The following is a 25,554-nucleotide window of genomic DNA, read 5'->3' as shown; positions in this document are numbered from 1 at the left end:
ATACAGGATGTAGGAAAGTTTAAATTATAATACAAGATATAAGAACGTTTAAATTACAATGTTAAATTATAATGCAGTATGTCGGATAGGTTAAATTACAATGCAGGATTTCGGAAAGGTTAAATTATAATACAGGATGTGGGAAAATTTAAATTATAAGCTTTAGATAGAATGCAGGATGTAGGAAAGTTTCAATTATAAAGTTGAGATATAATGCAGGAGGTTTTAATTATAAGGGTAAAATATAATACAGCATGTGGGAAGTTTAAATTATAAGGTTATGACAAGATGTAGGAAAGTTTTAGTTATCAGTGATGTAAAAGTTTAACTTGAGCTTTTTAAACTGTGGAATCACAAAGTCCCCCCACCCCCAACTTGCAACAATGAAGAATCCTGGGCCAGAAAAGTGAGTTGCAGATGTTTGTCCTTTTGTACATACTTTCCATTCAGCATGATACATCCCCTCGGGGGTGGGCGAGTTTCCTGGTACCACTCGAATAAAAGTTGTCTTCGGATCTGAAACTCTTTGAAAAGAGAAAAACCTTTTGACCTCATTCACAGCATTATGATTCGTACTTGAAACGAGGACGAGGACTCATGCTCAGACTGGTTGGTAGGTGGGAGGTCATGGCAGGAGGATACAATATTCCCTTTACAAATACACAACACATGTGCTTTCAAACACCAATGTAGGTAGATAACATATGTAGCAGGTTTAAATATAAAGCATTATGAGCTGCCCGTGGGATTGACTGAATCCACTCAATCGAATATGCAATAATAATAATAATAATAATAATAATAATAATAATAATAATAATAATAGATAAACAAGTTTACTCAATACCATCATGTGTTCCAATGTAACGAATGCACGCACACCTCAAAGTGGTTTTACTACCACTTGTAAGCAAGGATGAAAACACCGATATCAGAAGGGATGGTGATTCGGCACAATGGTCTGCTCTGGCCTGTTTGAAGTGTAGTTAGATGATTGTTAATGTAGTCAATTCAGCAATAACACTTAGTGAAAAAACATATTCATTTAAATAACCATTTGGTGGCACCTATCAACATCATCCATGCAAAAACGGTATAATTTCAAATCATCCCCTCTCACAATTCTCCACTCTCTTATTTTAATTATAATGCAGGATGTAGAAAAGGGACCATCCCACCGTCGACCAAGGAGCCCCTCCCCCCTTACTCCCCAGCTATTGCAACACTGACTCCACTCCACTAGCAAACATCCAGGCTCTTTATCAAAAAAATGTACCACACCCTGACCCCATCCACTCATCCCTCCCCCATAGTGAGCTTGGCATGTGGTTGCACAAGTTAGCAAACAGTTACTCTCTTCCAGAACCTCTAACCACCCATACCCACCCCTCCCCCCTTCTAACAACTTATAACTTCACTCACTCGTCCTGCAATTTCAATTCTTTTCCATTTAAACACTTGCATGGAGCTACATCTTGACCTTATACACAAAAGTCAAAAAAACGCAAAACAAATGCATGAAACTTTATTGTGCATGCTTTTAAGGATTTCAAAAGTAGAAAGTGCAAAGAAACAAAATATACAAAACACAGCAAGAAGGTAAATAGAAAACCCACAGCTTTGTTTGGCAGATGCTCCAAACAACCAACCACACAGCGATGCATATTTATACTTCCAAAAAATTTAACTTGCACCTAAAATGTCTCCGGATTGTGACTTCTGACCGTAATGTCACGAACAAATACTTTCTCCACCAACCTTCCTCCATGGGCTCAACATAATATCAGAGATCTTTCGGAATACTGGATCCTTCGCACTATCCTGCGGCTGACTCATCACACAGCTATTAGCGATGGCAGCATCACCCTCCGCACCGACCGATGGACCAGGGGCACGATCACTGTGGATGACAGCATGACGTTCGACAGCAAGTCGAGACGCAAAGTACATGCCGCATTTGTTGCATAAACGTTCCTCCAAGTCAGCATTTATGCTTGGGCAATGGAAGTCGAACGGGACCTCGTGCTGTTTGCTTTCAGAGGCTGGTCTCAGGTCGAACGCCATCCTCTGGCTAATACTCGTGTACATGTGACAGTCGACGGCATCACCGGATTCTGGAACTGTGGATAAAAATTTTTAAAACAATAATAATGATAATAATAATAATAATAATAATAATGTGCGATGCAAATAAACGGATAATTCTCACTTGAAATTGTGAACTTAAGTGAGAGATTGTTACCTCTGAGACCACAGGTCGTTTGTTGTAAGGAGTAAGGTGCTGGGAGGAACCTTTTTGGAAAAACTTTGTTCCAGTTTGAGCGCCATTCCGTGCAACAAGTTCTGTCGTTACACCTGACAATCTGCAAGAGGTATTGACTTTCACGCACATGGTTTTTCTCCCATTTTGGAGAGACCTTTTCAAGCTGAAGACCCACTGGCTCCACATACTCAGAAATGACGCTATAGCCGTCGACCACGGTACTTGACCAAACCTCTGCGAGAGCATCTCCAACTTTCTTGAAATTGACAACCTCCAAATTGGTGTCGATTATTTTGCCAGAGTCGTCTGGAGTCCCGGACAAACCATTTGTGATGATAAGGCCAAACAACACCCTGGATAGGGGCGCCAAGCGACGTTCTACATGTGGGTGAGCTAGAGCTCCAGGAGCCTGTGTTGCAACAAGGTATACGTCCAGGTTGTGTAATCGGAACTGGTTGCAAGTGACGCGTAATGTTTTCGATAAACTGGGATTTTCATCAGACCATCCATCGACAGTGCAAACAAGAATTGGCTTAAGTTCTCCAATCTCATTGCACATGATATCTTTGAAGGCGTCGAGCTTCAGCAGATGTTCAATATCTCGACCATGAGTAAAAGCCATGTTGTCATGCTCTCCGCTCCTCACAGCGATGTACGTGGGACCGTTGAAGCTAACGATTGGCTGAAATAAATTGTTCAAAGAAATCACGCAGGAAGCGTACACAGAAGACATAAGCTTGTAGCAATTATTAGAAATGTCCTTTGCAGAATTTTGAGACTCCATCTTGTACTCCACATGTAGCAAAAGGGGAGCATCTTTGGCTGTGGCAGTAAACTCAATTGGGACTCGGGCTTTGTCATCAATACTGAGAAAGGAACACAACTTCGGTCCGAACCACGAACACACTTCCTTGACGTAGGACATTACTGCAAAGCTGAAGTTTGTGTCTATGTGAGATGTGTGGTTGCTGCTATGAGCGTGAACCAGTTGCACCGGGAGTGTAGAAACGAATTCCTTTCCATTCTCGACGTATCCCTGCCTCGGTATGAGGCGTAAGAAGGACTCTAAACGGCATATCTTAAACCCCCCGAGAAGTAATTTTTCAAGCAATTCATCGACACTTTTACAATGACTGATATATTTAGATCGAAGTCGATCCTCGGGAGAACAGAGCGCCAAGGCGACCTCTTTTGTGACACGTAGAAGTTCGGTTTGTTCTTTCTGTTCACTTAGTCTTCTGTGCTTTGCATCTGAATCTTCAGCGAAATCATCAAGGGATGGATTATCAGCCTCAAGCATGGCCAGTTTCTCTTTCAACTGAAGCCGTCTCTTCCTCTGCTTTTCAGCTGCCACAGTTAAGGCATTGATTCTTTGACCAAGCTTCTTCAATACTTTGTTCAACTCTTCTATCTCATCGACTTCTTTAACCGTAAGAATCGCCGATTCTCTCTTTTTGATGATTTGATCGAGCTTCTGTTCTGTTTCCTCAAACTTCTTTTGGAAGGCATCTCGTTTCGGTCTTTTGACGATCCGTAATGTGCCTTTGCATGTTGCGTCATGATCTTCATTGAGCACAGACTCATTGACGAGGTGGTTGTTAACTTCGTCCGTTGCATCTTGAGGTCCCTCGATTTCTTGGACGGCATCTCGTGGAGGTGTTTTAGAGGCCGGTACTGTATTTTCGTCTCCTGCGTGCTCTTGTTTGAGTGCGAGTTTGTTCATTTGGCAAACAGCTGCAGTAGCGACAAGTTTATTGAGCCCTTTTTTGACAGGATCATGTGGAAATGTTTTCAATGTTCTCGCTCTCTCTTCTGCTGCTGCTGTACGCTCTTGTTTGAGTGCAAGTTTATGGACTCGACGATCAACGCTTCCATTTGTAGCAGGTAGATGATGTCTCTTGACCTCTCTTTGGACAGAATCCTGCGGCGTTGTTCGTTTCTTCGTTGATGCTGTTGACGTTTCTTCCTCCGTTGCATCACCTTCATCAAGCACAAGTTTCTCGATTCGGTGGTCGTTGCTTAAAACAGGAGCAATTCGAAGTTTGTTTACCTCTTTGTTCACAGGTGTCCGATTTTCTTCTGCTTCACGTTCTTCGTCGTGTGCACCACTCTCAGCTACAGGTACGTCGTTTTCACCCGGACCAACTGCAGGATTCTCGACAACCTTTTGGCCAGCATATCGTGAAGTTGTTTCACAGCTCATCGGGGGCTCTTGTCGTGCTTCTTCATCGCCTTCCCAGATTGCAAGTTTCTCAACTCGAGCACAGTTACCTTGAACCGTACCGGTTGGAGGCACCTCACGATGGGCGTCTGTGCTTGGTTCGGTATCACCTGAAATACAGGTAAACATCGTCATGGTAAACACAATTAGCCGAGCTGGTTATTTCGGCAATCGACTTCTCATTCTTCTTGTTTGAACATACCTGTAGTCGGTGTAGTCGATTCAGAGGCTTGTGATGGGAGTGACAATGAAAAGGCGATCTGCTGGTTTCCAGCCATAGCCTTGAGTTCAGGAAATTCTTCACTCGTTGGGAAAATGAAGAATGTCGGAGGGCGTTTGATGGTTTATATTTATACAAGGTAAGTTAGGTGCCGTCGACGTATTACGCTTCTCAGGAAAGTCGAATCGACCCCCCTGCACCTCCTCTTCTTCGTCGTCCTCGTCCTCGTCCTCCTTCACAGACTCCTCCCCACTCGTCCCCCACCTCGTCCCCGTAACCTATTGGAACCAACGAAGCGACAATGCAGTGGCCCTCGGCCTACACCTCGCCCATATCAATGAATGTGAATGAATATGTGCGGGACGACAACACCATCCCGCCTAATGTAATGGCACAATCGGTGTGACGGAAGTAGCCCCCCCTCCTCCAATCGGCAATACTCGGTGTGAAGGACTCGGTGATTATTCCTTCATGTCGGATTGATCGCAGAACGATCGTGAAGGTTTTACCTGCAATCGACGGGGTTCGTGGAGGAGCAGCGACCTCTGCCGGCACATGGTGTCCTGATTGCGGTTCATGTTGGCTTATTCATGCGGGTGGGACGTGAGATTGTGTGATTTTGAAAACCGAACCGGGTGCAGCTCAGACTGGCGGGAGGTCGTCATGGCAACGGCGTGACCGCCATTTTGATTGTTGCATTGTGGGATCGGGAGCGCGGTTCCTGATTGCCGTTGTCGTTGCTCGGCCGAAAAAAAAAATATATATATATATATACATATACGAGTATGTATGTGCGTACCACGTGTAACATGTTGTTGGGTAAGGTTCAGGCCGATGGAGATGTTTGGTGAGTCGCCATCGTCCACCTGTATGGACAACCGGCTTTTGGAGGAAGGCGGCAGGTAAGTAGTGGTTCACCTGGAGGGTCAGCACGAGGTCGGTTGGATGCCATTCGCGATTTTAATCGATGATTAGTACAACGTGGTCACGAGTCTCCTTTGTAAATTAACATAAACCCCGAATGGAGGGTTCGGGTCGATATGAGAGAGGAGGGGTGCGGTGGAGTGGGGTATGGAGTCCAGGTACCTCCCTCCATAAACGGGGCAAAAGGTGCACGAATCCCGTTTAACGTTGGGAAATGTAATGTGCTTGCGATGTGTAAGGATAATGAACTTATTGTCCACCGAATGTGAGTGGTCGAGTCTTGGGACGTGGAACACAGGACGAGGATCAGTAGTAGTAGCAGCAGTAAAGGTGGGGGTGGGGGGGGGACAAACAGCTGCAGTGAATATGAAGGTAAATGGAGTTTAATTTGTATTCACGGGGAACACATGAAAAATCACAATGGACATGCACAGTCACGTGTTAACACGACATGTAACCTTCCCTCACCCTCAACTCCTCCCAACCCCTCCACGGACAGGACCTGATTCAGGGAAGGACCAAACGGACCAAACGGCACATTCGTCCAGGATCCCATGAAAAACATACCACGCATTAATTTATTTATTTATCAACCTGTTATTAACCTGGTATTATTTACCCCCTTGTTCACTCAAAGGTGGCAGAGCGAGGGAAGTGGTCCATGGGGTCACATCTGCCATGTGAGGCTGACAACTCGAGTTTCCCCATCCAGTTGATGATAAACTTTCTGTTAAAATCACTTGATTTGATGTCACTTTATTATTAACATTTAACTGATAATTACCTCCACCCACCCAAGGTGGACGTTGGTTATGTTTTCACTCCTGTACGTTTGTGAACAAATATCTCAAAAAGTGATGGACGGATTGGGAGGAAACTTGGTGGAGAGCTTGGGTACAGGACAAGGACGAATTGATGAGATTTTGGTGAAGATCTGGATCCGGATCCGAGGGATTTAAAAGCGGTTTTTCACCATCGAATGAGATGCGGTTAAAACGATATATTGTACGATATCTCAAAAGGTTGTGGACGGATTGGGACGAAACTTGGTGGATGAGTTAGTTCAGTGACAAGAACAAAGTATTTAAATGTTAGTTCAGGTCCGAATGCAGATCCCACCCATCAGTGGGATAGAAAACGTAAACTAATCACCTTGGCGCAGGTATGTGCTCGACTGAGCGCCCTTCTGGTTTAAAATATTTTTACTTTTAATTCATCTTCAGTTACAAAAAAAAGTGTTGTAGTGAAATGTTTATAGATATGTACATAGTAATACTCTTTTAAAAATGTATCTCTTCCCACTACATTTCAAGGTTGATGATGGAGGGTAGTAGTGAGGAGGGGAGAGGGAGTCCTCACTACTCGAATGTCTCGGGGAATGTTAAATTTAAATCCAGCTCTGTCCACAGACCTCTCTGGACGGTGTCCGGGCATTGTTTGTTTGACCCTTTTGAACGTGTTTAAACGAACCCAATTTGATTCGATCTTATACTAATGCTAACATAAAGGGGACACACACCCTCCACCCCCTCCCCCACTCTCCTTCAAGTCCCCCAATCAAACGCATGTGCAGAACACTCCCCTCTTCCCCCATCCTCCTCGCTCTGCAATGTGTGGTGAGTCCTCGCTCCCCCTCCCCCTTATCGCTCCCCCACCCCCTTTCTAACTACCCCACCCCCTTTCTAACTCCCCCACCCCCTTTCTCGCTCCCACTCCCCTCCTCACCCCCACCCCCTCCTTGCCGCCCCTCCCCATCTTCGCTCTTCCCTCCTCACTCTCCCTCCCCATCCTCACTCTCCCCTCCTCGCTCTCCCTCCCTTCACTCCTCACTCTCCCTCCCCATCCTCACTCTCCCCATCCTCACTCTCCCTCCCTTCCCACCCTCACTCTCCCCTCCTCACTCTCCCTTCCCATCCTCACTCTCCCCTCCTCACTCTCCCTCCCTTCGCTCCTCACTCTCCCACCCCATCCTCACTCTCCCCTCCTCGCTCTCCCTCCCTCCCCCCAATTTAATATTCCCATCACCACATCTGAGGAAGTACATCACTGCCAGAGAAAGGGTTAAATGTAGGTCCACTAGATTGATTTGACTCATCTATGATGAGTAGTTGAAGAAGTTGGGACCTTGTCTAATATATAGAAGGGGATCAGTCTCAGCATCCCTGTGTGCATCCATCCCTGTGTGCATCCATCCCTGCGTGCGTCCACCCCTGCGTGCATCCATCCCTGCATGCGTCCATCCCTGCGTGCTTCCATCCCTGCGTGCTTCCATCCCTGCGTGCTTCCATCCCTGCGTGCGTCAATCCCTGCGTGCGTCCACCCCTGCGTGCATCCACCCCTGCATGCGTCCATCCCTGCGTGCATCCATCCCTGCGTGCTTCCATCCCTGCGTGCGTCCATCCCTGCGTGCGTCCATCCCTGCGTGCTTCCATTCCTGCGTGCGTCCATCCCTGCGTGCGTCCATCCCTGCATGCTTCCATCCCTGCGTGTGTCCATCCCCTGCGTGCATCCATCCCTGCATGAATCCATCCCTGCGTGCATCAATCCCTGTGTGCGTCCATCCCTACGTGCTTCCATGTCTGCGTGCATCAATCTTCCATCCCTGCGTGCGTCCGTCCAGTTGGCGTTTGTAGTACATTAGAAAGGAGGTGATTACAATTGGATCTGATAGAGGTGAATAAGAGAATAGTGTGTGTGTGTGTGTGTGTGTGCGTGTGTGTGTGCGTGTGTGCGTGTGTGTGTGTGTGTGTGTGTGTGTGTGTGTGTGTGTGTGTGTGTGTGTGTGTGTGTGTGTGTATGTGTGTATGTGTGTGCACATTAAAGTTGCTGTTGTTGACTGCAACTCCACATGTGAGTGGGTTTCAGGAGATGGAACGGAGATCTTCCAGGACTCACAATATCCACCTTCGCTTCAGTAAGGGATCACGGTTCATGGACCAAGCTGTTCAACTTTGTTGTTCTCAGAATTTTGCTCCAAGGGCTCTTTTCAAGATAATCACCGAACCCTGGACTGTCTCCAATTGTACTTCGTTTGTCGTAATAATGATTTTCAAAATGATTTTCAAAATAATTTTCACCTGGGAATGATTTTCAAAATCTCAGTGAGGTTCTCCTTTATGATTCTTGTTGCTCCAATGATCACCAGTACAATTTCAACATTCTTAAGCTTCCGAGATCTTCACTTCTGGCTCACCTAGAATGTAGTTCCGGGGAGCTTATGGGATGGCGCGTCATCCGTCTGTCCATCTGTCCACATATACTTGCAACTTTTTCTCTGAAGTTACACATACAATTTCACTGAAACTTCACCACAACGTGGGTGAAATCAACGACCCTGGTGCCAACGAAGGAGAGCGGATGGGGTAAAATGACGGTGAGGCGTTGCTGTTCGTTGTTGCATAGGTTGTGAGGGGATGTCGTGGTGGTCGTTGTGGAGATGGGTGATGAGAGCGATGTTGGTGGTGGAAGTGCTTGTTGTGAAGCGGTTGGTCCAAAATAAAGATAGTAAAAGAAAAACGGCTAACTCAAGATTCACAGCCCGGTGACACGAATAAATCCCTTTAAACATCGGTGGGGAAATCTATCTGAACACAGACTTATCGACATAACTGATCTAAGGACCTATATGTTGTCCTGCGAATTTCCACAACCGTAACAATATGTTATCACATTTACTATAACATTGGTTCATTGGTACATTTTGCTGATGCCGTCCAACGATTATTTCCTCCTTGGTATTATTATTCTACCAGGTGAGCACGCAGGATGAGTATTGCCCCTATTTTTGAGATCTTGGTACTTGGTCATTATTATTTTAATACACTAAGCCATATTTTGTGGACGTATCTCCTCTGAAACTGCCGGACGGATTGTCGCCACTTTTGACATGTGGGTGCTCTGTGGTCTAATGTACAGCATAGGCTATGTACTGGACAGGTTTGGGAATTTTTGGCGATTTTCTAATTTTTACATTCATTTGCATGGCAACGTGTGACGTCAACACTGAGAGGCAATGTGTGACGTCTCCATTTTTTGAAGATAATTAACTCATGTCATGATGAAAAAAACAAAAACAGGCTTATCCTTGGTCAGCCCACTCCAGCAGTACTCCATCAGGCTACGGACAAAAGCTTTGTAAGTGGTCAGGAGCTCAAGAGGGCCGAGGAAGGACTTAGCACGACGGAGGATTCCCAGTCGGCGACTGGCTTTTGAGGCGAGGTTGGAAATGTGACTTTCCCACGAAAGGTCATGGCAGATAGTGAGACCTAGAAGCTTGAAAGAAAAGACTTCTTCCAGAGGATTGTTGAGAAAGTGGATGCGGGGGTTTTGTAAACGGTCCTTTCGAAGAGACATAGTGAGAGTGTGAGATTTGTCTGGATTGAAAGACATGTTCCACGTGTTGGACCAGTTTGTGATTTTATCCAGATCTGCAGTGAGTGAAGAAGCTGCTGCTTGCCGGTCTGAGGGATGACAGATGGTACGGCAGAGGGTGGAGTCGTCGGCAAAGAGAAATAGAGGATTTTCCAGAGAGTCCGAGAGATCATTGATGAAAACCAGAAAAAGAACAGGGCCCAGAACGCTACCTTGAGGAACTCCAGCCTGCACAGGAAGAGGGGATGAAAGAACTCCATTTAGGGCCACACGTTGACTGCGACAGGAGAGGAAGTCTGCGAGCCATGAGTGGAGATGGCCTTGAATACCATGGGAAGAGAGTTTGGTGAGTAGGGCAGGGTGCCAGACTGTGTCAAAAGCACGTGATATGTCCAGGGATACGGCTCGGATTTCCTGTCTGGCATTGAGGACCTCCATCCATTGATGGGAGAGCAGAAGCAGCATATCCAGGGTAGAGTGACCTGGTCTGAAACCAAATTGATGATTGGAAATCAAGCCATTGGAGAAGAGGAAGGATTTGTGTGTGTGTGTGTGTGTGTGTGTGTGTGTGTGTGTGTGTGTGTGTGTGTGTGTGTGTGTGTGTGTGTGTGTGTGTGTGTGTGTGTGTGTGTGTGTGTGTGTGTGTGTGTGTGTGTGTGTGTGTGTACGCTGTTTCTCGATAACCACTGGTCTGATCTAATTGAAACTTGCCAGGTATATTGCTGGGGCCCCATGGATGTGCCTTTTCAAGGTTTGATATTAATCGGACAAGTGCTTCCCAAGTTATGGCCATTTATTTACCAACCAATGACAGGACAGATTGCTGTGTAGGCGTGGCCGATGGGGAAGAGAACCCCAGCCGCGTTCCCCATTTCGGGTTACAACGTACGGACTTCCGCATAGTGATGACTTACTGTATTCTAATAATTTCTCGATTTCTTATGCGCATTTATAGATAAACACAATGCCCCAATCCAGTCGTCGTTTACGAGAGCGAATGAACGGCCTGTATAGTTGTTTGAACGTTTTTTTTTTCCTCTTCTCTTCTCTTCTCTTTGTGTATTTCCTTGCGATGACATTGCGAAAATGCAAAATACGTTGGCGCTAATTGAGTAATTGGCCATTAAAACTAAATTGCGAATAATCGTAACTGCGATATGCGAACTTCCGGACAGTGACGACTTACTGCATTCTTTCTCGATTTTTTTTCTCGTTTTATCGACTTACTGTATTCTTTCTTTCTCGATTTCTGTACTTTCTCGATTTTCTTAAACACAATGCCCCAATCCAGTCGTCGTTTACGAGAGCGAAGGAACGGCCTGTGTGTTTGTTTGAAAGTTTTTTTTTATTTTTTGCACGTACGGCCACGCACGTACGGGCACGCAAGAGTGAAGGAACAGCCTGTGTGGTTGTTGTTTCTGGCACGCGGTTTGAAAGTTTTTTTTTTTTTTGCATGTACGGCGACGCACGTATGGCCACACACGTACGGGCATGCACTCGTATTTATAAACTGCCAAAGCATTAAACCTAACTTTTTATACCATTCAGAGAATTATATTGGGTGAAGAAAAGATTAAGCAACGCGTCAAAAGTGTAACTTCATTGAGGGCAAACAAAAATAATTAACTGTGGGATAACCACGAAGGCTCCTGCAGCTGCAGCTGGGTTCTCTGGATTTAGGAAGGCAAAATAAATTAAATTAAAGATCAAATTAACATAATGGGAGGATCAGAATGAGTAAAGCAACAGGACAAGTGTACTATGAGTTCAAGTATTGTATGTAAAATATTGTAATAATATTTTCATTCATTTACTCTTTGAAAAATTTCCACTCAATTTTTGAGGGTCACTCTCCCCCACCTCCTCACTGTCATCCCCTTCCTTGCTCCCTTCCTCTCTCTCTCTGTCTCTCTCTCTGTCTCTCTCTCTCTCTCTCTCTCTCTCTCTCTCTCTCTCTCTCTCTCTCTCTCTCTCTCTCTCTCTCTCTCTCGCTCTTGCTCTCACCCTCCCCCATTTGCACCCCTCCCTCCCATAGTGTATTGTGACGTGTGGTGAGGCATCACTCTCCCCTCCCCCCCGGCCACTCCTCACTTCCTGCCCCCTTCATCGCTCCCCTCCCTTCCTTGCTTTCCCCACCCCCCTCTCCCCATCTTCGCTACCCCACTTCTCAGCTTCCCCTTCCGCACCCCCTCCCCTTCTCATTCCGTTATCCTTCCTCACTCACCCCTTCCTCCTCTCTCTCTCTCCCCACCATCCCTCTCCTCACTCTCCCTCCCCTCCTTTCATCCCACCCCTGCTCTCTCTCTCTCTCTCTCTCTCTCTCTCTCTCTCTCTCTCTCTCTCTCTCTCTCTCTCTCTCTCTCTCTCTCTCTCTCTCTCTCTCTCTCTCTCTCTCTCTCTCTCTCTCTCTCTCTCTCTCTCTCTCTCTCTCTGTTTTTAGAGTTCCTATATGTAGAGGGGAGCAAAAACTTGTAATTAGAAGCCATTTTGTTTCCATCGTGCATGGCATACCGGGCCTGTTTCCAGTGTGTGTGTGTGAAGCGCAATGTGTCCGTTTTCTAATGAAACTGTCTGTCTTTCTGTGCACCAAAAAGGGAGATTATAATCACGTCATGATTTATTTTAGTTCTTCTTATGCGTCTGAATAAGCACACAATCACACAGGATTTGTTTAACTTTAAAAACTATCCCAGAAATCTTGGCAAAATGAAGTTTAGTGCACTGGTAAAGGTTTACACAGATGAGTGTCTGATTACAGGTGTCCAGAGCAAGTGACTGGAAGAAACACAGGTAGTGACAGGATGGAAAAAAATTGAAAGAAGTGGAATAAGGAAAGTGAAAGACAGAAGTAGAGGCACATCATTAATGCCAGATCGACACACTTTCAAGAGGGTAGACAATTAGAAAAGATGATAACAATTGTGTATGAAAAAAGAGAAAGAGTTTGAGAAGATTTGATTGAGTGCACTGCTTGAAGGCAAGTCTTTGGCTGCTTGGTAAAGGTAAGGGTGATACTAGGTGGTTTGCCATTGCTTTCCCAGAAATTATTCAGGGCAAGAATTTGCAATTTGTTCAGGATGCCGACGATAACTCATCTCTTCTTGGTGAGGGACACCGTTGGATACTTAACGTCCACCAACTAATGATAGTAGATGGAACACCCAGCTTAATGTCCATCCGAGGGACGGAACACAAACATTGATGAATCACCTGCCTGTGAAGCTTCGGCATGACAGTTTGTCCATCTATCCTTGACTAGTGCGGTGCGACGTGCACAGCGGCGTATCTGTTATGCTGGCCCAGTGTGCCTATGATTAGCACTGTGGCTCTTGCACTTTGTAAAACTTTCCTTGAATCCAAGATGACGATTAGATGATTTTTTTTTTTCGTTGGTTATTCTGCTAATGCAACATAATCTAAGTCCACAAAGTAAATTTCGAGGTAGGGAGAGAAAAGGAAATAAAAATGAGCAGAGAAACACAACAAGTAGATAAAAAGGTGAAGAGATTAAAGTCAAAAGTGATGGAAATGCAGGTAGAAAAATATAGACACTGAACATGAGGAATGAGTGAAGAAAAGAAGTAATTACACTGAACAACAAATTTCAAAATTTTTTTTTTACTGGAGATGTGTAAAGTGATTAAGACTAATTTGGGTATGCTGATTTCAAAAATCATAACCGTTTTGCTGTATCACATCAGGATTTTCAGGAACAGAAATATTCCCATTGCCTAGAAGTCAGGATTTCAATGAAATTTACATATGTCTTTAACATGTCTATTTCGTACAATTGTTGTTAACTTGTGTTATATTTCTTTCTTTCAGATAAAGATGAGTAGGCGTTCCTGTACCAATCATCCTGACAACTTCTGTTATGTCTGTGGTCGGTATACCAAAAAAGATCAACAGCGAAGTATATCTACAGCAGTGAAAATGAAGGCCGCCTACTTTCACTACTTCGGGTGTAAGGTGGGGGACCAAGAACAGAGCTGGGCACCACACATCTGCTGCACAAGCTGTCACACAACCTTGACTCAGTGGTTGGTGGGCAAGCGCGCGAGCATGCCATTTGCGGTGCCCATGATATGGCGTGAGCCGCAGAATCATCATGATGATTGTTATTTCTGCTGCACAAGCATCGCCGGCTTCAACAAGAAGAATAAAGGTCACATCAAGTACGCTGACTGACTGCGTCTCTGCTCGTAAACCTGTGCCTCATGATGACGAGAACCCCGTTCCAACACCTCCAGCTGATCAGAACATAGCTGTAAGCAGTGGTGAAGAGGATGGTGATGATGAACCTTTGAACCCGACACTCAAGAATCACACCTTCTGAACCAGGGAGACTTAAATGATCTTGTAAGAGATCTCTCGCTGTCAAAGGCGAGAGAGCAGAGCTGCTTGGATCAAGGCTGCAGCAGTGGAATCTACTTGAACCTAACACCAAGATATCCTTGTTCAGAGCACGTCACAGAGACATGGCTGAGTTCTTTGAGATGGAAGACACGATGACATTCTGCAGTGACATCAACGGTCTGTTGAAAGAACTTAGGTGTGATCACGATCCTGCAGACTGGCGCCTCTTCATCGACTCGGGGAAGAACAGCTTGAAGGCTGTTTTGCTCCACAATGGCAACGAGAAACCATCAGTCCCACTGGCTCACGCGTTCGGCATGACAGAGACCTATGAGACTATGCGGCAGCTGCTTGATTCCATCAAGTACAATGACTTCAACTGGCACATCTGCGGAGACTTGAAAGTGGTGGCGCTGTTGTTAGGGCTGCAGTCAGGCTACATGAAATACATGTGCTTCCTTTGTCTCTGGGATAGCAGAGACGACAAGAATCACTGGACGAAGAAAGATTGGGAAGAGCGAAAAGAGCATGTACCTGGTCGACACAACGTGAAGCATGTCGCCCTTGTCGACCCAGCTAAGGTTTTCTCTTCCACCACTCCACATAAAGCTCGGCTTGATGAAAAGTTTTGTACGGGCAATGGATCTGAATGGGCGTGGGTTTTTATACCTCAAGGAAAAGTTTGGCAACATCTTGTCGGAGGCCAAGATCAAGGCTGGTGTCTTTGTTGGACCGCAAATCCGACAGATTATGAAGGACGAAACTTTTCCGACAACTCTAAACCCCAAAGAGCTGGCAGCGTGGAGGAGCTTCAAAGCTGTGACGGACAACTTCTTGGGGAACGAGCGCGCGGACAACTATGAAGAAATAGTGCAGCAGCTGCTGGAGTCCTTCAGGAAACTTGGCTCCAGGATGTCCCTGAAAATCCATTTCCTACACCAGCACCTGAACTTCTTCCCTGACAACTTGGGAGCAGTCTCGGACGAGCACGGCGAGCGATTCCACCAAGAGATTTCACTCATGGAGACGCGTTACCAAGGGCGGCACAACCCGAACATGATGGGCGATTTCTGCTGGTTCCTGCATCGTGAAACTGACACAGAGCAGCACAAACGCAAAGCCAAATGCCTAAAGCATTTTTAATTACATTCTAGTGGAGTTTTTCTGTAATTTCTATAATTTTGAAGCATTCATGATGAAATAAATGAATAAATGAATTTTTGTAAATTTCATTGAAATCCTGACTTCTAGGCAATGGGAATATTTCTGTTACTGAAAATCCTGACGTGATACAGCAAAACGGTTATGATTTTTGAAATCAGCGTACCCAAATTAGTCTAAATCACTTTACACATCTCCAGTAAAAAATTTTTGTTGTTCAGTGTTATAAGGAGAAAAAGAATAACAATGAATGAGAGCTACAGTATTTAAATTGTATTCGGCCATCAATGAAAAGGGCTTTCTCTCATGTTGATGTTTTTATCATGTTTTGCCACCAAAACACCCTGAATCATGTCGTATTCATTATTCTCTCACAGAATGGAACGAACCAATTCGCAGTGAATGGAAACAAAATGGCGTACAAGGCCCACGTGACCAGAATTTTCCAGACACGTCATGTCGTAACTCTGTATATGCAGGCTCCTCCTCTCCCCTCTCTCTGTCTGTATTCCCATCAGTGAAGCGACGGATGATATTTGACTTTAAATATGTGCTCAGTTGTGGTTGTCCAATCGATGTACTTTAGATTCCCGGCAACACGGGGTACCTTTGTGGGAGGAGGGAAGGAAAGGGTGGTCGGGGTGGGGTGGGAGTCCTCCGGAGGGAGGGGGTTGAGGTGGTAGGAGGTAGGTGAAAGATGTGGTTGGAGGGAGGGGAAGGGGTCAGAGGAGGGACCTGGTGTTGCCAGGCAACGCCGAGTGCATTTGCTGGAATAAAATACAGAAGAGTATTTCAGCAGAATAGACAGTGACAAGACCAGGAGGCACAATAATAGAGTAAAGAAGAGGAGATTTATGATTGTATTAAGGCAAGGGTCTTTCACTTAGAGTAGTTTATCCCTGAAATGGTCTTCCTGGAAAGGTAGTGGCCACAGAGGGGGTAAACGGGTTTAAATTGGAATTGTATAGTTACCTACAAACGTTGGGGATGGAGGGGTACATGGATATTAGCATGACTGGTAGCCATCTTTTGTATGGATCAGTGATTTGGTGGATACCTGTGTTGTGATTGTGAGGCCTATGAGAAAGTCTTGTAATAAAGTCTGGAAGCGGTCATGCTTTACACTGGGTTTTCATTGTATGATCACAACAAACAAACAGTTTGACTTTCTACAACCAGACGTGCAACACCTGAAACGTTTATCGAACAAGAAAACGAAAAACACTGACAATAACCCGAAACATATCTCGAGCTCACTTGGCTGGCCTGGATTGGTTTCAAGGTAGAGGAGTAGCAGCTGAAACCCGAATCCTATCCAGGTTCCTCCTGATGACTCCATCTCTGCATTATTTGGGTTCCTTCTGATGACTCCAGTGCAGTATTTGGTCTTCCGTTTGATTATGTTTGGTCTTAACTTGACTATGCCTTGACTTGGTCTGGTACCTTCAGTTAACTTGTTTTCTTGTCCAATAAGGAAAAGTAATTTATGTTCATAATGCCATCACGACATATCACCAGTAATTATTGCTGTTGGTAAAACATGTTTTAAGATGCATAGTCACCAATTTCTTGAAAAAAAAAACACACACACACACACACACACACACACACACACACACACACACACACACACACACACACACACACACACACACACACACACACACACACACACACACACACACACACACACACACACACACACACACACACACACACACCTTTGGCCAGTTACATTTTTACTGTGAAAAAAGTTATATCGGCAATTCTTACAACTCAACACCTCCACCCTCCTTCCCAAAGCCGCAACCTCTCCCTCACAACTCTGTCCCATCTCTGCTCTTCCCCACATACACAATGCTAAAAGTAAATCATGATGGATGTTTTCTTTCACATTGTCATGAGGTTCCAGGAAGCCCTGAACAAATACCTTCATCATGACATGGGTTTTGTGGTTACTGGTTGACATATAATGTGCTCGTTTAAGAGAAAATATTTGTAAACGAGAGCGAGAATTGCTTTGCAATAAATGTTCCCTACCAGTCCCAATGAATATCCAGGAGATAATAAAAAATTATCTTGCTTTAACACATGCTCGAACCGATACCGGAACCAAAACTGAAGAAGAAGAAACGCTAACACACCGTGTTTGGGTCTATTCTGCAAAATAAAAGGAAAAACAATTTTCATTTACCGATATTATTTTGTAGACGAGAAATCAATAAAGACAATGAGGATAACAAACCGGAGTTAAAATTAATTTGCTTTAATGCACCCTTGCGCTGATACCGGAACCAACATGAAGAAGAAGAAACTCTCCAACCCACCGTGTTTCATTTGTTTCTAGGCTTTTCCCATTTAATATTAATAAAAACCTAATGTACACACTAGAAACTGAACTCGAGCACCTACACTTGGTAACTAACAGAGAGAGCGGAAGGGTGGGGTGAGAGGAAGGACCTGGTGTTGCCCAGCAATGCTGGGTACCCCTGCTCGTGTGCATTTGTAATACATCATGGTTACATACCTGGGACGACACCAATTGCACTGGGCCATGGACTAACACCTAGGCCTGAGGCCTACCAATCTGTGTTGTTTCATGCAATGGCAACACATGATTTCATTGGGGTGGAGTCAGGCCAGCTGTCCAACCAATGGGGATAAAGCAATGGGGTGGAGTTATGGCAGCTGAACACTGATGCATGTATAATGTAATACAGTATTTTCTAAGTCTGTAGACAGCATAACTGAAAAATTGACGAAACGTCCTGAAACTTGAACTTGCACTGTAACTTATCCTCATAGAATCGTGTATCAGGTTTCAGTTGAATATGTTAAACGGTATGCGAAAAAAAAGTCTGAAACACCACAGCTGGGACAGACATATGGAGAACAAACCCACAGTCCTCTCCGGTGAAACCGATAGAGGACTAATAACAGCAAGGACCCATGTAACCTCCGTGGTAAAGGCCCTGCTTGAGCGAATGCCACATCGTTATTTGGGTGGTGCATAAACAACAGACCACTGTCTCGATCGCTGAGGCCTGTCTTCACAAGGCTCATGACACCTATCAGCTTAAAATCCTTTCAACTGTCGCTTCGGTCGTTTTACACTAAAGGGAAAACTTATAGGGAGGGTATGGCGATTCGTGAAGATGACGGCTCCGAATATGTCTTTGACTTTGCAAAGTAGTTAGCACCAACATGGCGACCTAGTGTAGAAATTGTGGGTCGAGTCAGGCGAACTGTTCAACCAATTGGTGGACCTTGAACGAGCGGCTCCTTTTATGGTATTGATGCTATTTGTCTCTTTAATGTGAAGGATGTTGTAATCAGTTTGTGTCGGTGAATGTTTGAGTTCGCAAGCAGATGTATTTTTATATAGGTTGTTTTTTTCAGGTCGAACATAATCTATATACCCCAGTGACACTGCAGTTTAAAGCTTTCACGACTATATTTTGTGGGGTTTTTTTGGGGGGTTTTTTTTTTTTTTTTTTTTTTTTTATCATTTTTGGATAAAATTTTTGGGGTTTTTTTTATCATTTTTGGAACCAGAACAAGATTGTTTGTTTTAGCATTTAATTGAAGAATGTCCAGTTTGTGTGCAGCATCTACGGCTACAGCGATGATTAATTCGCAGCATATTAACAGCACACGTCGGATGACGGCTGGGCTTGAATGCTTGGTTGACGTTAGTCACATTTCAAGCTGGTTAGTCGTATTGAAGTGGGGCTTGACTAGTGCGCCTTGACAGCATTAGGTACAGTTAACAAAGTCGTCTAAATTAACACATTTTAATGTTTAATTTAACCACAAGTTATTTTTATACATTGTTCACTGGCGTAATCTATAAATGAACGAGAGCAATGTTGATGACACGCCATCACAAATCCCCACGTTTCCCACCTCAAACAAAGTTGAAAGATTGCAAAACATTCCACCAGGAATAACCCCATATCAAACTTTGAATTAAAAAAAAAAATCAATGAAGACATGGATGTGGAAAGTTATTGGGTGAATGTCACATCTACTGTAATCTATACACACTGACGAAGCCCTGGATTGTTAAATGCTCTGTCTCGTTGATCATTTTAATGCATCTGAACCCCAGATCTGATAGAACTGATTTCATTGTCGAGTCCATGTGCCACCATGTTTCCATTTAAACTACTCCCAACCAAAGTGCCTTACCCCAAGGTGATCAGGTGAAGGTTTTGTAATGTTGCATGAAGTTAGAGGGGTCGATGGTATGGAGTAATGAGAGAGAGGGGGGCGGGGGGAGACCATTGCGCACCATACGATATTGGGATGGCTCAGCTCACGCAGCAGCGACACCTCGCGGAGTGCCGCACCAGGCACACCGTCTCGACACCCAAGGCGGATCCTCTTGATGGCCACCAAGCGTCCAGAGCTTTTTTCATACCCCTTATAGACCACGCCATATGTGCCTGCATCAAACACATGCAAAATATTTAATTGCATAAACCTTCATAAGGAGTTGTGCATAATGACCAAAATGATGTGTGATTATTTATTTATTTAGAAGAAACCACACTTCGCGGATCAATATGACTTGATGTTGTGAGTACGCAATTTGCCAGTCCCATATAGGTGGGGAAAAGGACTTTCTCCGGGTCATGGTATGGAGTATCGGGGGATGCCTCACCTTCACCGATTTTCTCTCTTTTCACATATTCACTCATTTTCTCTTGAACAGCTCACTGCATAACACAAGACCAATGGAAACAAGCTCTTACAGATGTGACCGGATCAATAAATTTGTGACCTGAACACACTGGATCAATAAATTTGTTTTTCATTTGAAAGGACAACATTTCTGTAAAGGGAAAGCGGTTTTATTAGTTGACAGGTTGGTCAAGGGATTTATCTGTCATGACTACCCAGCATAATTATGACCAGTGCATGACCATTTGAGTGACGATCACATTTATCCATGACCGGACCACCGAAGGTGGACGGAATTTATGTTTTCAACCCTGGTCTGTCTCTGTCTGTGAGTAGGTTATCCCAAAAAGTCATGGACCGATTCGGATCACTTGGTGGACAGGTTGAGATTGTGACGAGGACAAATCGATTAATTTTTGTGAAGATTTGGATCCGGATGTGAGAATTAAAAAAAAAAAATTTTCGGAGAATGTTCATATTTGAGAGATAGGGCCAAAATTGATATGTAGCACAATATCTCAAAAAGTTATTGACCAGTTATGACAAAACTAGGTGGATGATTTGATTAGGGGAGAAGAACAAGCGGATTATATCTTGGGTAGCGTCTGGATGTAGATTTGGCCGATCCGCAGGATATAAAACGTAGACTGTTCAGCCTGGCGGAGGTATGCGCTCTTCCGAGTGCCATTCGAGTTCAGCTTGTGTGCAGCTTGTTCACCCACATGTGTCCTTTCTCTCACTTCTATTCTGCTGTTGGTGTTTCCCCCTTGCCATTTTTGTTCCTTTCCCTTCTGCTCCAGCTCTTCCACGAGCCTCGATCATGTATGTGTCGTTGCGGTTCTGCGAAGCCAACGCTCCCCCCGAGGCAATGGCTCACAACACCCGAGACAGTTATTTCATTAGTATTTATTTAAGATAACCCTTCCCTTATGTCTCATGGATTTATTGGACAAAATGCGTTGCGAGGGCTTTTAGGCAGGTCTTTATTCCCATTCTCTGTTTACTTAACTTCACATACATGACCTCTCCTTCACACATGCCTGCACGCAAACAGCTCATTTGCATATCCACGCCATTTCCCGTTCAAACGATTACTTAGACGCTCACCTTAAGCCTTCACCAGACTCGAACCACAACACTACAGCATTTCTCCAACCACCATAGCGCCTTCCGAAAAATCCCCACACCGTCGGACCACAACCTAAGCTCACTCGCCATCACCATTAACCACCACAACCATGACACCTCAACCACACCGAATCGCCACGCTCAACGCTACACCACCTCTCCCATCAATCGACCACCATCACCGCCAATGCTGCACTTCCTTTTGGGACCAAGAGGGAACAAGCGAACGGCCCGAACCATCAGATATATTCGGTTCTGGGTGTTCTGGCGTCTCGCTCAGGGCATGAGGGTGTGCTAGGCTCAGTTTAACATCACGGGGATAGCCCTAGTGTTCCGCTCAACTGCGGCCCTCATTGGATGTCTGGAGAATGCCACCAGATACCATTGCCCCCATGTTATTCTCAGAGCTCCATTGCATGCTCAGGTGGAAAATCCTCACCTTGGCAGGGCCGAAGCCATGGTAAACGTCCATGCACCAATGAGGGTGCTTTAGAACATCCCTGCTCTACCTGTTCCACTGTCAAGCACCATCCCCACTGGGAGATTATAAAAGAGGGCTCTGTTCTCTGGCCCACCCTTTCCTCTCTCTCTCTCCTCTGGCCTGCTCTCTCTCTGTCTCTCTCTCCCCTCTCTCCCTCTCTCTTCCCCCATTAAGTATTAAACAAAGTGAAATACTGTGTGTTTCTGCATCGAGTTGCTATTTAAGAACATTGGCAAGTTGCTCTGTTAAGCATGGGAATCTTAACCGGGTGGGCATGGAAGAAACAAAAATGCAAATGGTGCCTTCTGTCATCGAGCCGGCAAGCTAAGAGCAACGATTCACATTTATTGCCACATCTGATGCAATTTAAATGCTCTAATGGTGGTGAGGTGCTCCATTTGAAACTGTTTGCTCGACATATGCAGCTTTTTGATGCCGAGGGTCTGTAATAAAAATTGTATTGGCGTCGAAGTCAGTGACCAATCGCAAATGAAGAGTAGAATGCAACAAGAGGATGTGATTATGTATTTGTTGGGCATTCCAAAGGCTCCATGTAAGACATACTCGAAGGGCACACTGTAGAGCACATACCTCCACCACGTAACACCTGATCCACGAGAACATATCGGGCCCAACACATGTTTGAAATATCATGCTATACAGTACTAGGGATTTGGGTCCAGAATTTAGAATTTGTCCCAGGGGCCGGTGATAACTCACCTACTGTTTACGAAAGTCACCGTGGGATCTTAAACTTCAACCAACAAATGCTAGCAGACGAGAGACCTGTCTCAGGTCTATCCTAGGGATGGGCCATGTCGGCCATATTGTGATGTCGAGCCAGACCTGCGGAGCACCAATCCAACAGGTTGTAGTCGGGTCAGGATTTGAGCTCAGAGTAGGCAGCTCAAAGGTGAGATGTCTACTCTGGTTAAGTACAACACACCTGCATCAATTTAAATGGTTCATTAACAAGTCTCTTGCCCAAGATGGAAGTAAATTGAATAAGGGTTAAAAATGTTAAATTATTGTGTGTGTGTGTGTGTGTGTGTGTGTGTGTGTGTGTGTGTGTGTGTGTGTGTGTGTGTGTGTGTGTGTGTGTGTGTGTGTGTGTGTGTGTGTGTGTGTGTGTGTGCGCGCACTTGTGTTTGGGGGTGGATGTACCAATCGATCAAAGTAATCTATATTTGTAAGAATTTTCATTTTGTTGCACAGGTACACTATTTTTTTGTGTATTTTAAATCAAATTTAACACAAAGTATCTCTTTTTGTCTTTGTCTTAACGATGTAAAAATGAGTTTCCAGCAAAGAATAAATTTCAATCTGTATTCACCAATGAATTGTTCTATAAAAAATATTGTATAATGTATAATTATTTGAATTCTTGCTCAACTCACTCTTCGTAAGAGGAAATCGACAAAAATGGACGTACCTGTTTGTGCAGTGAAAGTGAAGCCGTTGTCGTAAATGGACTGTGGCTGTTGATGTTATTTATAATATCTGCATCTCCTCGTGGTCTTTCCCCTTAAAGAGTCTGAGAGGCGGGAAATTTTCCCCAAGACGCGGCAAGCAGCCCAGGACTCCTCGGATTGCCAATAGGGGGCACGAACGCACCTGGATCAATGTTACATGATCCTCCCACGTTCGAGCCAACCATGGGTCTCGTGGAGCAAATATCCCAGCACTTGAAATCCAGCCAGGAAAGCTATTAATTAATTTAGCTCTTCCATATGTTTCAAGCAAAGTTCAGCACGAGGGGCATTCAAAGAATTCTTGGACGAGATACTCACAATAGTCCAAGAAATGGCGAGGTTTGTAATTTTGTCACTTCTGATTCTGACGTAACACACTCTGATACAGAGCGTCGGTGCTGCCAAAGCATTTTCTTGGTAAGGATTACACTGGGTGGTTTGCCATTGTCTTTCCAACACTAGATAGGACAGGAATTTGGAATTTCTTCAATGTGCGTAAAGCTCACAGGTGAGCGTGCCTCTGCGGTCCATGTGGTAGCTGGAACTTTCTCTGCTCAATTTGCACTGCTCAGCGAAGAGAAGGGGAATGTACTAGAGCAGGTCTTCACTGCAGAAGAGACCTGCCTATTCTGGGGGGAAAATGCCCATGAGGACTTTCATCTCAGAGAGAGAGAGAGAGAGAGAGAGAGAGAGAGAGAGAGAGAGAGAGAGAGAGAGAGAGAGAGAGAGAGAGAGAGAGAGAGAGAGAGAGAGAGAGAGAGAGAGAGAGAGAACAGCATTGGGCTTCAAGGCTGCAAAGGACCAGGTATCTCTTCTCCTCTGCACCATCATCAAACCCATGATGTGTCTGTCATTCCCTCAACCCATGTGCTCTCAAGGGCAAAAACAAACAAACTCTGCCTGCATTTTGGGGGGCCAACAGAAAGGTGTGGGTAACAGCCACAATCTTTATGGATTGGTTCCACAATTGTTTCATTCCTCAAGTGGAGAGGTACTGGGTATCTCTCCTGACAGACAAGAACCTCTCCTTCAAGGTTCTCCTGCTGGAAGATGATGCTCCTGGCCACCCCGAGCAGCTGAAGTTGACCGACGTCAATGTCGAGGTCATCTTCCTACCACCCAGCACCATCTCCTTTATCCAAAAACTTATTACACCCTCCGCACCTTCCATCACATCTTGGATTCTATGGAGTTTGACTCTGCATTTACCGTTATGCAATGTTGGAAGGATTTTGACATAGTGCACTGCATCAGTACCATCAAAGACTTGCTGGATGAGGTAAAAGCCTCCACCATCATTGCATGCTGCCATAATCTATAGCCACAGGCAGTCATCATCTTCAGAGGTTTTCCCAGCAACACCGCGGAGAGGTGGAAAATTGCTGGGTTGGCAGGGGAGGTGAGAGGGGAAATCTTCGACGATATAGAGCCTGAGTAATTGGAGCAGTTCACCACCTCACATGGTGAGGAGCTGACTGAGGAGTTGGAGGACATCATTCAGGCTTCCAAGGAGGAATAGGAGGAGGGCGGTGAAGAGGAGGAAGAAGTGGTGAAGCCTCATCTGACTATCAAGTTCCTGACTGAGGAATTGCAGGAGACGTCAGTCGCTGACAGATTGCAAGATGCCAACGCAGTAATGGAGCGGTCCCTCCGGTTCAAGAGGAGGTTGGATGGTGTTTTTCTGCCGTACAAAGAGCAACACAGAAACCTGCAACACTCAGCAAAGCAGCTCGCCATCACCCATTTTATTTTCACCCCCATCCCTCCACCTCAACACTTTTAGTGCCCTCACCTGCATCTCCTCCATTGCACGATGCACCAGCACCTTTGCCTGCGTCCTCTTCAGACTCCACTTCACTGGATTTTCACACTTCACTTCAGATTCGAGTTCACTGGATTTTAAATCATCATCATCATTGATCATCATCAAAAGTTACAGCAGACTGCACCATATCTTCAATAAAAATTGGAAAGAGTACCTGCTGCTGTTGTTATTTTATTTGAAAGTATTTTAATGAAAATGTAATCATTCGTGTTCATAAAATTTTGAAATATTTCCTTAAAAATTGCAAACCACGGAGAACCCATCCCCCTTTTTGCCATTAAAACAATGGCCCGACATTTGCGGATTCAGCATTCGCAACCCTGTGCTTTGGGTATTCGCGGTTTTTCGTGGCATTATTCGTGGTTTTTAGCCAGACTTTTTTTAATTTTCCCTTAAAATCACGAACTGCTGGGAATATACACTATCTCCCCTTTTCCCATTGAAAC

General features: G+C 44.9%; 2 protein-coding genes across 2 annotated transcripts in view; both read right to left on the bottom strand.

Annotated features, from left to right (window-relative positions):
* Window positions 1-25,207, bottom strand: part of LOC147027267 (cyclin-dependent kinase 1-like) — a 92,395-nt gene extending 67,188 nt beyond the window's left edge. Inside the window, exons 1-3 of the mRNA XM_085883610.1 lie at window positions 25,076-25,207; window positions 24,493-24,598; window positions 19,811-19,964 (exon numbers count right to left, since the gene is read on the bottom strand). Coding sequence (XP_085739736.1) covers window positions 19,811-19,964; window positions 24,493-24,598; window positions 25,076-25,207 — 392 coding nt within the window. The remainder of the gene's footprint in view (window positions 1-19,810; window positions 19,965-24,492; window positions 24,599-25,075) is intronic.
* Window positions 1,511-5,229, bottom strand: LOC147027268 (uncharacterized). Its single transcript, XM_085883520.1, has 3 exons — window positions 4,687-5,229; window positions 2,243-4,594; window positions 1,511-2,120 (listed from the first exon to the last, which is right to left on the bottom strand). Exons 1-3 carry the CDS (start codon window positions 4,760-4,762, stop codon window positions 1,732-1,734), a joined length of 2,817 nt encoding a protein of 938 aa, XP_085739646.1. The 5' UTR covers window positions 4,763-5,229; the 3' UTR covers window positions 1,511-1,731.
* Window positions 25,208-25,554: the final 347 nt, after the last annotated feature.

This window comes from Eptatretus burgeri, chromosome 5, assembly GCF_056783735.1.
Source record: "Eptatretus burgeri isolate ZD-2024b chromosome 5, Ebu_testis_v1, whole genome shotgun sequence".
Classification (NCBI taxonomy): domain Eukaryota; kingdom Metazoa; phylum Chordata; class Myxini; order Myxiniformes; family Myxinidae; genus Eptatretus; species Eptatretus burgeri.
Note: the sequence above shows the minus strand (reverse complement) of the source record. Positions and strands in the feature narration are given on the sequence as shown.